Below are 14,668 nucleotides of genomic sequence, written 5' to 3' on the forward strand. Positions count from 1 at the left end.
CAGCCACACTAACTCAGCTCTTACTAGAGCCCCATTAAATGCGCAAAAATACTCAAATAAATACCCAAATATTCCTTCTCCATGGGATACTTCATGGATACTGATGGGTGTCCATATTAGGTATCTTTGAGAGTACTGACCATGAGAAGTGATACTGAGGCATATGAGCAGATCTTGGTAAGCATGTTTACTAGAGAGCTCCACAGGTATGAGGGGAGTCTTTGAGGCAGACATGGAAACCTGCCATATATGGTTAGTCTCCTGCCCATTTAGGAAGTTGGCCATTGATGGCCTCTGCAGTACTGGATAAATAGCAGGAAAATCAGAGAAAAATCCAGGAGTACTATACATTCATATTGTGCTCACTATTGAGGCTCACATGTGGTAAAAAACCTATGATAGTGCAGAGTTTCCCATGCATGGCCTGATATAAGCCACTCTTTCAGTGAGTCTTTGTATATCTTGTAACCACCAGTATCACCTGGAATTGTCAGGAACTGGCAACTCCTAAGATAGGCCTCACTCATAACCCGTATCATCACGTGCGAATACCCCTAGGCGCTTATGCCGGTTTTGGCGGGTGCATACTTCGCGAATGCATTCTCTGCACTCAATAGGGACTCTGAAGTAATTTCCCACCGAAATGTGGTTCAAATAGACATTATCTAACAAAGTTCCGTCCACATTAATTTTCAGTGCCCTGTGTAAGTGATGGAGTCTCATAGACTGATGCACAAATACGGTAGCGCTCTGACTAAGCAAGGGCGCGCAGGTAACAATCGCACAAGCGCCGTCGCTCGATGACCGGAAAACCATCGTAAAATGCCACAAAAAAAGCGCAAGCTCCTGCAAGCTATCGTAAATCTGGGTAGACATGCAATAAAAAAGCGAAAAGTCACTGAGGAGCAAGTTCAGTCTCCAAATCCAGAGAATGAGCACTTACCACTCGAATGTAGACCATCCGAAGCACCGCAGACACCGCCGCTGACATACAATGAGCCAGCTTTGCTGAATCCCGATGTCACTCCGAAAACAAAGCGGATTTATACCACCCTCGGTAAAGCCAAGAAACAGTTGGCAGGTCTGGCGAAAAGCTCGTCGTCGGTGTTCAATGAGATCGCGCAGCCGACATGGGGCGAATCTGAGGTGGCGAGTGGTTCGAAAGCCACAGATTCACCCGAACCATCCAAGGAACGTGTGTCCGAGGCCCACAACATTGACATGGGTGTAGGCAGTGATGGAGAGGGGTCTGCAGGTGATGGTATGTGTGAGAACCATGCTGTCGAGGTTGAGGATGTCCCGGAAGACGAAGAAGCTGCCAGTGCTAGTCAACCAGTGAGCAATGACTCGGAAGCAAAGACCTCTCACCCGAGTCACCCATATGTCCCTGCTCCGAGCATCCACGACGCCAAAGCAGCCCTAGAGGATATCAGCAACTTACTTCGGCCATGGCGTGCGAGTGGGAAAGGCCACAAAGCATTCTCGGGCGATGATCTGCTGCGGAGAAGGCTCGAGATGATGAAGAACATGTTGTGGCATTACACCCGCGATATCGACCGACATACCTGGCAGAAAGCATCCCTTGATGCAGCACACGCATTTGATCAGGGTCGCACGACAGCGGAGACGATTCGGGGATACTGCCGTGCATTCATCGCCGATCGCACAGACCTGCCGTACAACTCGTATGGCACATGGAATGTGTCAATCATGGATGACGATGAACTGGCAGCCGAAACTCACCTGCACCTCCAGGGGGTCGGAAAACATCGGAAAGCAATGGACATTGTCCATTTCTTCCAGTCACCTGAGATCCAGGACAAGTACGACCTCGATGGCTGGGCTCCGTCGGTGGCAACTGCGCAACGATGGATGGATCGGATGGATTACCGCTGGGGGGTCGGACCAAAGGGTCAATATATCGATGGCCATGAACGCGAGGATGTTGTCACTTACCGGCAAGATGTCTTCCTCCCCGCGCTTTCGGACATTGATGATCGCCTTCGGGTGTATAATGATGATGGGACCGAGATCCCGTATGCAGGTCCACGTCCTATGCATCGGCGCCTTGTCATATGGTTCCACGATGAGAGCACCTTCTATGCCAATGATCGCCGACATACCTATTGGGTCCACAAGGACGAGAAGGCAACTCCGCAGCCCAAGGGAGAGGGTGTCTCGTTGATGGTCGTGGACTTTGTGTCTGCAGACCATGGGTTTCTCGGCTCAGATGACGCAGCCAATTCCGCGCGTGTCTACTTTCGAGCAGGGAAGGAACGAGATGGGTATTTCACAAGCAAGGAGATCACGGAGCAGTTAGGCAAGGCGATGGATCTCGCTCGGAAGCTGTATCCTGATGAAGACCACCTCTTCGTCCTGGACAATGCCTCGACACATCTCAAGTGAGCAGACGATGCAATCTCGGCACGGAGGATGCCCAAGGGCCCGAGCCCTGCACGAGCGGGCAACGAGAGGTTCGGTGTTGATGTCAAGGTCAATGATCAAAACAGCAACCTTGTATATGGCCCGAACGGAAAGCCGCTGAAGCAGCGCATGAAGATGAGCGATGCGATGTTCCAAGATGGGACATCGCAGAGCCTATACTATCCCGACGTCTATCCTCAGCACCCCGATCTCGCAGGGAAGTTCAAGGGCATGGCCCAGATTCTTATCGAGCGCTATCCAGGCAAGGAAGCTTCGATCCGGAAGCTCAAGGCCCAGTGTGAGGGCTTCAAGTGCACGAAGGGGCACAGTGATTGCTGCTGTCGCCGGATGTTGTTCTCCGAGAAAGACTTTGCTGATGTCGAGTCCTTGGTGGAGGAAGCATGTCATGCGCGTGGCTTCAATGTGTTGTTTCTTCCGAAGTTTCACCCAGAGCTCAACCCGATTGAGCAATGCTGGGGCCACGCAAAGCGGACCTATCGCCGCTGCCCTCCATCATCGAAAGAGGCTGATCTCGAGCCAAATGTCAGGGATGCACTCGAGCATGTGCCTCTCCTCTCTATTCGTCCGTATGTGTCCATGCAGCTATTGGATACCTAAATCTGACACTCACTGATAGTTTCTGCACACGTTCGTTCCGTTTCATGGACGCATATCGCAAGGGGCTTAATGGCAAGCAGGCCGCATATGCGGGGAAGAAATACCATGGACACCGGGTTGTTCCCGACTCGATCTTCACCGAGTTGGACCAGATGGACCCAGACTGAGATCATTGAGTATATACAATAAACTACACTACATTCCACTACTTCGACAAGCTACTCATTCATCGCATGTACTGTCCAACACCACCCGCGCAGCGTCGAGCCACATTATTTCCCGATTTGGTATGCCAGATCACGTGCGCCTAGCCCGGCCCCACAAGATACGGATTATGAGTGAGGCCTATCTTAACAGGATCCTAAGCTGTTGTGTTTTGTTCAACAGTTCAACAGGCCCTGAACAGACAGGCTGCCAAACTCTGGAGTTCAGCTTGAATGCCAGCCACAAGCCCATCAGTGACATGTATTTGCTGTGCTGTGGCCTCCCAAAAATGTAAAGAAAAAACTGATTGGGTATATTCTCAGTCACATATAATGTGTCATAGAGTCTGTACATAGTATGCCTTCCCATACTTTCATATTAATATAGCACCATCCAACAAAGAACAATAAAAAGCACATGCCTCACACTCATTCTTTGACATTGTTTGTGTTTCCTGTGATGCTTACCAATTACCTATGAATTGTGTGAATACTATGTAGTAGCTGACCTGGAAAGTTTGAATTAGTTGTTGAGTCTGGGCTCAGAAAATGCAGACAAAACAAGGAAATGTTATGTATGATTCCCACCTTGTACTACTTGCTGTAACTAGTAATTGGCTTCTCAGCCCCTTATGTGGACCATGATCACTCAACAATGAATACCTGCAGCACAAAGGTACCATTCAATGCTGGAAACACTCATAACATTGACTTTGCTTTGCATGTCCCTTGTATAATGGCATAGCCATCACAAATATGGGTTCCAGAATTTGTTCACACTGTACTGATCCTAGAAGTGACACAGAGACACTGTACTGTGCACTTGCTACTCTTACTAGAGAACTGTATACACTACCAGTGTCATGAGGTGAGAAACTAGACATGCAGACTTACCATACATCCCAGCCCTTCATAGTTGCTACAGTGCTAGACAAATGGTGGAGAATGAGATGACATCAACTCTATTCCCTCATATGATAATTGCTTGGAGCATATCTAACCTCTACCATCATATTATAGGCTGATGTGTTACCAGGTCCTATTGTTCAAGTTACGCAATGAGCCTTGGGTGATATAATTGGCAGGGAATGATTGTACCATGTATTGATGATGTCTATTTGTACAATGTCTACTGTCACTCAGACTGCCACTAGGCAACCAGCAACAGACCATACTTATAGTGGACTTCTAGGCAAATATCTGACTGACCTTTTCTAGATCTCGAGTCAATAATAAGTGACTTTGGATCACTCTCATTGGCAGCAACATTTCCCTTCACATGTTAGCATAAAATGTCAGCTACTCATGCTGGATTCTTTGATGGTATATGGAAAGTCACACAATAACACCATAGACCCAGGAGTGAACACGTGTGCCATTTTAACAGTGTTGTATATATCATGGGAGGGTCCAAGAAGCAGGTATTATTACACATGGTGCATTGTGGTAATATCTGGTGGAGTACCTGCCATTCCAAATACACAGTAGAGAATCTGTATATATTGAGAGGGTGGTTGAACAAGAGCAATATGGTGGTGAATTGTGCATGCATACAAAAGAAGTAAGTGTCAGCCAGCAGATGAAACCAAAAGTTATCTCACAAAGGTTGAAAACCTTTGTGTTCATGATAATTATGACTGGATACCATGACCATTGAGTAGGCATTACTGGAATACTGAGCAAAGGCAATAATGATTCCATGTGCAAGTCTCAGTGTAAGTATGTGCTCTTCACAGACAGTTTCCTATGAATATAGCAATGACACACAACACATGGTGGCTTACTTGCTCAATTGTAATATTGCTCATGATGGAGCACTGAAATCAACAATGTAGATAAACAGGATGCATAGAGTATTTGGGCTGCCAGGCAGCAACTAGACAGTGAAAATGGGAAATACTGAATTCTTCACACCTCAATGTGTCTAAACCAATGGGATCGTACTGCCAGCCATGGCCCTCTCCCCAGCAAGTTCAGTCCATAATGACTGATACAGGCAAGGCATGTGATGTCAGTAAGGGTGAGACAGGTATACCTACCATACTAATTAGGCATAGGTGGAGGTGCATAGATGGACAATACATGTTGCCTAAATAGGTTACATCATTAATATGTCCACCATGTTGTGCATATCCTATGTATTACTGCTATTTATGACCCCCAAAACCTTCCATTTGGCCATGTACACCAGCATATTAGGGGGGTGGCCAAAGACCAGTCACAACTGGTTGCAACCAGTCTTTTGACCAGTCCCTCCAATTTGCCGAACCCTGGAAGACTGCAAATGGACTGGGTAGGACCAGTCCTACTTTGACCAGTCCAGTCCAGTCTTTCCAAGGCCAGTCCCAGTTCAGTCCCAGTCTTTTTCCAGTCCATGGACTGGACTTTCAAACACTAGGCCCTTTTGTCCCTTAAGTGTTCTCTGGTACTTGTACAAGACCAGAAAGATATGTAGGTTTTTCCTGATGCACAGTCAGTCCGTGCACTGCTGTGCCTCGGTGACTGGAGCCAACTTGGGCTTGTCGAAGATGACGATGTGCGCATTGTGGTTGTGGAGACTGATGATGGAGCTGAAATCTGTGCGCGCGGTGACTGATGGTTATGCATACATATAATGAGTTACTACAATGTCTCGACAATAGTACCCCTGACCTGCATGAACCCGTGTGAACCCGCCCAAACCCATACCCGTACCGGCGGGGTTCATACCCTGCACGGGTACGGGTGCGGGTATACCTCGGAGTATCCAGGGATTTACCCCTGCTCTGCACTAGATCATGAGATCGAGCAAAAGCTGGTCAAGATCCTCGAGTTCAAGTGATACTACTGCTCCATGCAGCACTGGGAGTGCAAGTGCATGCTCCTGAACAGGTGCAACGTGAACAGGTGGCACTGGGAGTTGTTCATTACTGCGGAGGCACAATACCCGAAAGTGTGCCACAAGCACTGGACGAGCTGGTCAGCTGGAGAGATGGGTCCCAGAGAGTATACTAGTACTAGTACTAGTACACAAATAGTTAGGGTCTACTACACCATGACTGGCATGTGCCACCTCTTATATCATTGCATGGGGCCACTGAGACTTGGAGCACGGTCATTTGAGCAAGAACAACCTCTTACTAATGACTGGTTATACAGTCTATGACTCTCTTTGAACATGATTTTGAAAAGAGAATGCTTCAACAAATGGAGTATATAAATTAGATGTCATTTACATTGGTTCAATTGAGTGGCAAGTCTTTGTGACACATTTGAAAGCACGCATGTTTTTCATAATGTTTTTATAATATTTCCAAAGCCTTGGTGCTGCTTGACAATACTTTGAAGAATCACCAAACCCTTGGCACGCAAAAGTGTTTTTCCTGATGGAGTTTTAAGACAAAGCAAGTTTGGAAGAGAGTTGAGGTAGTGTCAAAAAAGTGTGACACTTGTGATCCTTAGAAGGAAGTTGGTGGCGTGACAAGAGGAGAGAGAGCACGCACAGAGAAAGACAGGTTATAGGACTGCTTTGGGGTTCTGAAAAACACTACCATACAAGCCTAGTCTTTTAACTAGAGTAAGTAGCTAGCAAATTTTCAAGCATTGTTAAGTGGTCACAAGAGAAATAAAATAAATGGTTCAAAGATTAAAGAATGGCGACATCTATGGGATCAGCTTAGACAGCCGTTTTGGTGAGTGAGAAAAAGGAAAGTGTGGTGAATGGTTATGACCGGTCCGCTACAATGGCCAACTTCCTAGTCAGGCCAGCTCACCCTGCTCTCCACATAATGGTTGTAAGTCTTGACCAATATTTTCCTATATTCTGAAGACATTCCAACATGAGCCCGGGCAAGTATAGCACACGTAGAGCGAGGAGGGCTCGTCGAGTGCTAAGGTGGCCGAGATCCCGGCCTGATATAGTAATACAGTAACGGCGTCACAGAGCGCCCACCTCGTGGGCACGAGCGCTCCATCGGTGGCCTTTCCAGTGAAGCGCGTCCGCCGTCGTCGTCCGCATTCCGAGTCCTCGTCGGCGACATTGCAGCATACATGGACCGCAATGGCTGGTACTCGCATTCTGCCTCGTACGACCAAACATATTCTTCTCCGCCATCTCAAGGCAGCCGCATGGCCACGACGTCAGTCCAGGGCGCACATGGCTTGTTAGCTGTATATCCTGTTGGCTCTACTACTCCCTCATCGCAAGGTCGGTATCCAACGACAGCGGAATAGACGTCATACATATCTGACAACCACACAGTAACCAGGCACCTCAGTCATCTATCTCTGTATGCAGCGCCACCTTCTTACGTGCAGCCGCATGTGCATCGACCGGAGGGACCGTATTCTCATTCACATCTGCCATCGTCTTCCGACTACGCGTACGAGCTCGGGAATTTGGACCCTTCTGCGGCAAGTCTCCACGACAGAAGATACTGGGAGACTATGAGGAATGATGCTGTAAGACACCTAGGAGAGCAGGGGTTGTACGTGTTCTCCAATCTCGCTGTTGAGTTGCTGTACTGACCCGCGCAGCGGGAACCCTTACCAGGTTGCGCAAAGTCCGTGGACATCCTCGTACCAACAGGCGTCAAGCTACCAGACGTCGGCCTTCGCACACTCTGTGTTGCAGCATTCACTGCCTTCCTCCGCTTATCCAACCCCTCCACCTCCTGGTATCCGAACGTCGTCGTCATCTCTGGCCAACGCACTCGGTCCGCCACCGCCAAAACCGTCAAGGACCCTATACAATGCGGCAGACTCTGCAGAATTCTTCGATGGCTTTGTCACCCAATCTGCCGTTCCCGCTGATCCAGTACTTGCGTATAACCGCGCACAATCGCCACCTCGTCAATCGACTGCCTCGCAACCGGAGAGTCCTGATCCCCTAACGCTTACACCCGGTACCCAGACTCCGCGGAAGCGGAAGATTGCCCATCTCTTAGCGTCGCCCATATCGAAGCGACGACAAACCGAAGGCGATCCTGAAATGTCACAGCATATGTCCACCATTTTACAGCCCAACCGGTTGTCTTCCAAGCCTGCGAGCTCGCTTACTCCAAAAGGAAGACTTCAACCATACGTCGATGTCCCTCCCCGCACCCCGCATCCCAATCACAAACTGTATCCGTATGTGGAAATTTCCGTCTCGGCGAGGGCTCCTACTACTCCCACTACGGGAAAGAGGAAACGACAGGTCGACGATGATGACGTGGACCTCGGTGGGTTCGAATCGGTCGACCAGAGCTCCCCTCCGACGCATATATACACCAGCAGGAGCGGTGCGAGATCATCCGCCAAGAGAACAACCGGCGAACGAGATAGTAGAGGTTGGTTCGCCTCTTTGTCCGCAAGACTGTCAATCTAACCTCACGTAACCTTTAGCCCCACTCGAACAGTTCGTCGCATTACTGGAAGACATCTTCGAAGCCGAAGACGCGCTGTCTCCGGATGCTGACCCTAAGGACTTACCCGAGAGTTCTTCTCGCGCTACACGACAGACTGCTCACATCCTCTCCTCGCTCCGAAGATCGTGCAGAAGCTGTTGAAATATATCGCCAAGATGGCTCGGCCCGCAGGACAGTCACGATCGTCGGGAAGAGACGATGGTGCCAATCGACAGAAGGGTCGCATGGCAGATGTGGAAATGACGGCTCTGTCGAGGCTCCTCAAGATGTTAGAACGAAGCGCGAGAATGGGCCATGACGTTGACCCCTTCGAGACATCTTCCGCGAAAGCGAGTGACTCGATGCATGGCAGTCCCAGGAAGCGTCAAGGCAAGGATCACGTTGCGCAAATGGACGAAGCCCACTCAAGGTCAGAAACTCCGCGGACATTCGATGGACGTGGCACTGCCCTCTCAGATGACCTGCCCGCTAACGTCGATCACACCGAGACCGACACTTCAGTGTTGGATCGGTCTCTGGATGTCGCCCGTGACAGTATTTTGGCGGCGAACTGTTGTATCTCGCTACTGAGCAGTGACAGGCTACCTAAACAAGTAAGCCAGGCTTAGTTTTACTCGGTTGCAGACTAACCATTGTGTGCGTATAGTTGTATTCAGAAGAGCTCATCAACGCCTGTCTCGGTGCCGTGAAGAATCAACTCGAAATGATAGTGTATCCGTTCGTCGAGAGTACAGGAGGACCGCAGTCGCGATTGCTACGGCACGTTATGCACCCCTCTACCCGCGGAAGCAACTGTCGCCGTCAGCTAGCCGAATTGTTCCAGACACTGGAGGCCGCAATTCCACGGATTAATGAACTCGTGAACGCCGACAGGCTGGCAATGTCTGAAGGCATCATTATTCAGGTCGTCTACATAGCCATCGGGCCGTTCTTCGTCGTTGAGAATGGCGGCGAAAACGAAGGGAAAGGCAAGAAGGAGAGCGTGGTTCTGAATACGCTGGGCAGCAGTGCTATGAGGGGGCTTAGACTGGATGCTTTAGCGTTGATTCGAAGTGTGAGTGTCTGGCTCGTTCGCGTGTCACGAGTTGTCTCAACGCCACCCAGGTTTTCGCTAATCACGAAGAGCAACGGAGCTGGATTATCGAGGAGATCTTGACGTCGTTAATCAAGCTCTCTGATAGCAAGCAGAAAGCAGGGCAATTCCGGTATCGTAATATCTCGCTGGTTCATGGCAGTATACTGAGTCCAGTTCAGGCTTCGTGATGGTCGCTCAATCAGGACAGTGTCCGCTCTGCTCATGCAGCTCATTCAGACCTCAGCGCATGACGTCAGAATTGACGTTCAAGCTATGCGAAAGTCTCGAGAAGTATCGGCGTCCCAACGCCCAGGGGCGTCAGTCGCGATTGGTAACACATTTTTGGGTGCGCAGGACACAGAGGTAAGAGCCCGCTGCGAGGCTTGACCATCAGAAACTGACGTGTTCACAGGAGTTACGGTTGTATGTGTCCGGATTGGACTCGGCGACGAAGGCTGCAAAACAATTGTCGTATTCCTGACTCAACGGTGCTGCGTCTTCAACATTTCCAGTAGCTTGGACTGACGGTGTATCAGGTCAGGCAAAAGTAAAACGACAAAGAACTCAAATGAAGCCGAGTATCGTGTCATCTTCGACAACCTCATATCCGACTTGCTGTGTGTCCTGTTCTGGCCTGAATGGCCTGCAGCCAGTTTACTTCTCAGTATCATCTGCAAATACATGGTGAGCCTTCGAGGTTGTTGTGTGGCTTTTAAGCTCAACCCAACCCCTTCAGGTGGCTTCTTTAGACGATGTGAAGACTGCTTCACAGACTGACAACCAGGCCATGAAGACTCTGGCACTGGATCACTTGGGCATCATTGCGGCACGTCTGCGCACAACGGCCTCTCAAGTGCAGAGTGGCACTGTCAAGCAACTGCGGCCGGTGGACGAAGTGAGCCCAAAATGCGGACAATATTCTCTTGTGAAACTACTAAGGGTCGCTGTTAGCTTCTGTCGAATCACAGTATCAAAGGGCTACGTGCGCTGATCTCGGCGCATCAGGAGCTTGCTTCCTACCTGTGCAAGAAGACCAGCGAGGATCAGTCATACGAAGTACGGTGTCTATTTGTGTATAATTGCGTGCATCTGATGTTTCTCGTACAGAGTGCCCGGGAGCTTGCAGCTGTCGTCTGGGGTCAAGAACTTGCAACTGCACTTCAGCATTGTGCCTCTGTACTTGCTGACGGTGACGAGGAGCGCGACTCACAGTCCGATCAAGATGTCGTCGTGGATTTCGGGTCACGTCTGAAGGGTGCTCTTCAGGACGTTTGGGAAGACCCCGTCAGCGACGTGTTTGAGATCGGGTACGTTCGTATCGTGTCGCTGTATGAAGCGCTCTCACACATGAGCAGAGGCTCACAAGATGAGGCGACCCGTATGCACCGACTATGCGAGGAAATTGGCACCATCCAGACCTTTAAGAATTCGTTTACGCCCATTCTAAATGCTGTGTTGAGGGCGCTCGATGCGCCTCCTGTCTTCATGCGGACCAAGGCGTTGAAGGCATTAGGTCAGATTGTTACGAGCGATCCTCGTATCCTTTCCTTTGTGAGTCATAATTTGTTGGACTATAATGCAACTAATACCCCTGATCCAGCCAAACGTTCGGCGAGCAATCGAGAGTCATCTCTTGGACAGTTCATCCGCCGTCCGAGATGCTGCCGTCGAACTGATAGGGAAATATATGATCGAATCCCCAGAATTTGCAGCGGACTACTTTCAGAGGATCGTTGACCGTATAGCGGTACGTGTCTCGAGTGTTCGTTGCTATTCGCCGCTTACATCGAATAATTTCACAGGACACGGGGCTTGGCGTGCGTAAGCGTGTCATCAGGCTCCTGAAGTCGTATTACTCGGTTACCACAGAACGTTCGCGTCGTGTGGAGATATGCGTGAAGATCGTCCTCCGTATGGTTGACGAAGATGACACTGTCAAAGACCTCGCTATCAAAACTTTGGAGGAGCTTTGGTTTGGATCGGTGCCGCAGAAGAGTAAGAACAACTCTATGCAAGCAATCGATAGGGCGGAATTGCAATCCAAAGTTGCGATTATTATGGGGGTGGCTAGCCACTTCAAGGATCGTCAGTCACCTCTGGAGGACATGTTGCACGCCATCATGCATGATAAGGATAGCGCGGACGCATCCCTGGTCAATAGCAGATATGCCGAGATCTGCGGCGTCCTGATAGACGGGCTTGTTGACGCGTCTGACCTGCCTGAATTTGTGCGTCCCTCGTTAACTAAAAGACCCTGGGAATACCTGACCTTCGCGCAGACTGTCGTCAACTGTGTACGCACCATTCATCTATTCACGTCGGCATATCCAGCTGTGCTTGCCGGCTTCAATGCCGCCACGTTGTTGCCTTACCTGAAAAACGCTACCACAGTATGTCTGTACTTTATATATATCCGGCGCACAAGTCTGACTATTATGAACAGCTTGAGGAGCAGACAACCTCTGACTATCTGTTGCGCATCTTCCGTGTCACGATACCATTTATGCCAAAGACCGCTCTGAAGTTCGGACAAGAGTTGCAATTGACGCTGCAGCCTATGATTCTCAAGCCGATGTCCGGTTTGTCGGTGAGGATAGTTCGTCAGGAGTTGTTGGGAGCTATCTCTCACGTTCATGACAGGGTTTGCAAGAGACTGTCGCATGCATGTGCGCTATCGTCGAGCACATCACGCACGAGTTTAATCGACTAGTCGCTCTTTTGAGATCATGCAACGGCAAGTCCCTCCGACTTCTACGACACATTCTCTAATGGGTGGTGTGATCCATCTAGCTCGATTACAACAAGCTCTCTCCAAGTCAGATGCCCAGTCAGTCAGTGGTTCTGAACAACGTGCTATATCCATCTTGCTCTTCATTGTATCGCTGCTCTGCGAAAATTGTTCATTCGACCGATTGAGAGTAGAACATGAAGGTGAGCTAGCAATTCGATTTGGTCTTTAAGCTGTTCACCTACAGTGCGCTATAGCCCTTCGGGCCGAAATCGACACCATCTCAAAGGTATTGGTCCTATCCTGCCATGCTGAGTTTTCCTAACGGTGTCTTCCAGGGACCCATCACCGAACATGTGTACAACAACTTGCTGAAGCTGTATCACAAACATAGTGACGCGAGCTTGCGCGCCCGTATCTTGCAGTGTCTCGGTACGGATGACTGATGCTCAACTGTTTGTTGAATCTCAAGATGATCGTCAGGGTTCCTCTTCCGTGCGCAACCCGCGTTAATGACCGCTGAACCATCAGCTGCGGTTATGGATGCGATTTTCTCCTCTCCTGAGGAAGAAGGCCGAACTCGCCTGCTGAAGATTTTGCAAGACTTCTTAGTATCCGAGGCTGCGAAGCATGCTTCAAGAGAAAAGGGTACGCCTGGCAGTTCATTGCGCGGATATCAGGCACTGACTACCCTCAGCGAGCTCACGGGTGAAGTCAGCCACGTCGGTAATGGTGAATATGGATGAACTGGTAGGCAACACGGACGGCTTTGCCGAGTCTGGGTAAGTCGCCAGTGATGGCAGAGTCCAGAGCACTGAAGTTGGACTCGTTTCAGGGTGAGCTCCGCCGTCGTGCAGCGCTATTTGGATCCCATTCTGCAGGCCGCACTATCCCCCAACACGATAATACAATCGGCGGCTGTGGATATCCTCAGTTTCACCATAAAGCAGGGCCTTGCACATCCACTTCAGGTAATGCTGGAGGATCATTGAAGGGGCTAGATACTGACTTGAGACATAGTCGTTCCCCGTGATCGTGGCTCTGGAGACTAGCTCGAGCGCTATTCTGAGTGGTCGTGCCAGTGCACTTCACAGTATATTGCACGGTAAACACACCTCGCTACTGAACACTCGCTTTGTCGTGAGCGCCAGAGCGTCGTTTGACTACCAGAAGAAGCTTCTTCCTGGGCAAGTGCAAGGTAAGGGAGCTTTGTATCCAGGAGTACACCGAATTCATGTCTGCCCAGGTTATCGGATGCCTGGTCCAATCGCTCTGTTGTGTCGCTGGTATACTCTCGTCCGTGAGAAGCGAGCGACCAGGCAGGACTTCCTGAAATCGCTTGTGAAGGTGTTCGACGTGGAGGCTACTGCGGATACGACACAGGCAAGTGATGCGCTCATATACGCAGGCCCGCTCAATTGACTGGGCGAGTAGGATGATGTCGACTTCGTTCGATATATGGCCGAGAACTTTGCTGCGTTCGAGTACAAGACGCACGAGGAGGTATTGACGGTGCTGAAGTACCTGACGGCAGTGCTCTCCACGGCCGGCATGCAGCTCGTGGAGACGTTGTCTCCGTCGCACCTCCTCGCACAGCTGCACGCGCCGACGTCTACACAGCCTCAGGACGAAGACCAGAGGATGGCAGATGCCTCCGTAGCCCCGCAGAGCAGCAGTGCCGCGGCACCCAAGACCGCAATCAGTATGTCATCGTGCATTTAATGAGGGCGACGCCTGATCCGCTTGCAGCGAATGTGGATGATGCCCTCCCCCTGATGCGGACGTCGGTCATTGTAGCCATGATCATGCTGCTGAAGGCGTATCTGAAGGGGTTGTACGGGATCTCAGAGGAGTAAGCGCATGACCCTTCGAGTAAGACATCTCGACTGACCAGGGTCTCAGGAAATGCGCGAAATGGGTAGTGGGGAAGAAGAGTGCCGCTGGTGACAAGGCCGTCACGCGGCGGCATGAACGACCGCTGCTGTGGGATCGCCTGCCGTTTGCTGCAGCGCCGCTTCTGTCTAGTGCGGACGTCGAAGCGCAACGGGCTAGGGTACGCTTCTGTCTATTTGTCACCACGACTTACTGACGTCCTTTACAGTTCCTAGAGGTGTGGAATGAGGATGGACTGACTGCTGAACCTGAAGACGACTTTGTGTGATTCACCGGACGATGCTGTGTACGCTATTGCTGCTGTTTTCTTGCCATGCTGTTCCTATTCGTAGCTCGCTCT

General features: G+C 50.2%; 2 protein-coding genes across 2 annotated transcripts; both read left to right on the forward strand.

The window, feature by feature from the left end:
- Positions 1–822: 822 nt before the first annotated feature.
- B0H18DRAFT_1123314 (uncharacterized protein) lies at positions 823–2,406 on the forward strand (the record flags this gene model as incomplete). Its single annotated transcript, XM_048034674.1, has 1 exon — positions 823–2,406. The coding sequence occupies one exon, from the start codon at positions 823–825 to the stop codon at positions 2,404–2,406; it is 1,584 nt and encodes a 527-aa protein (XP_047888641.1).
- Positions 2,407–7,352: 4,946 nt separating this feature from the next.
- B0H18DRAFT_1086944 (uncharacterized protein) lies at positions 7,353–14,596 on the forward strand (the record flags this gene model as incomplete). Its single annotated transcript, XM_048032116.1, has 31 exons — positions 7,353–7,431; positions 7,522–7,711; positions 7,761–8,554; positions 8,610–8,702; positions 8,726–9,225; positions 9,279–9,686; positions 9,737–9,837; positions 9,887–10,028; positions 10,062–10,070; positions 10,102–10,178; positions 10,244–10,391; positions 10,444–10,602; positions 10,659–10,763; positions 10,815–11,014; positions 11,063–11,258; positions 11,308–11,454; positions 11,510–11,935; positions 11,987–12,097; positions 12,151–12,294; positions 12,348–12,441; positions 12,498–12,638; positions 12,693–12,724; positions 12,774–12,867; positions 12,919–13,157; positions 13,293–13,406; positions 13,456–13,633; positions 13,682–13,791; positions 13,870–14,137; positions 14,185–14,287; positions 14,338–14,488; positions 14,537–14,596. 31 exons carry the CDS (start codon positions 7,353–7,355, stop codon positions 14,594–14,596), a joined length of 5,613 nt encoding a protein of 1,870 aa, XP_047888642.1.
- Positions 14,597–14,668: the final 72 nt, after the last annotated feature.

Source organism: Fomitopsis serialis (genome assembly GCF_022376445.1).
Source record: "Fomitopsis serialis strain Sig1Antser10 chromosome Unknown B0H18scaffold_95, whole genome shotgun sequence".
NCBI classification, from domain to species: domain Eukaryota; kingdom Fungi; phylum Basidiomycota; class Agaricomycetes; order Polyporales; family Fomitopsidaceae; genus Fomitopsis; species Fomitopsis serialis.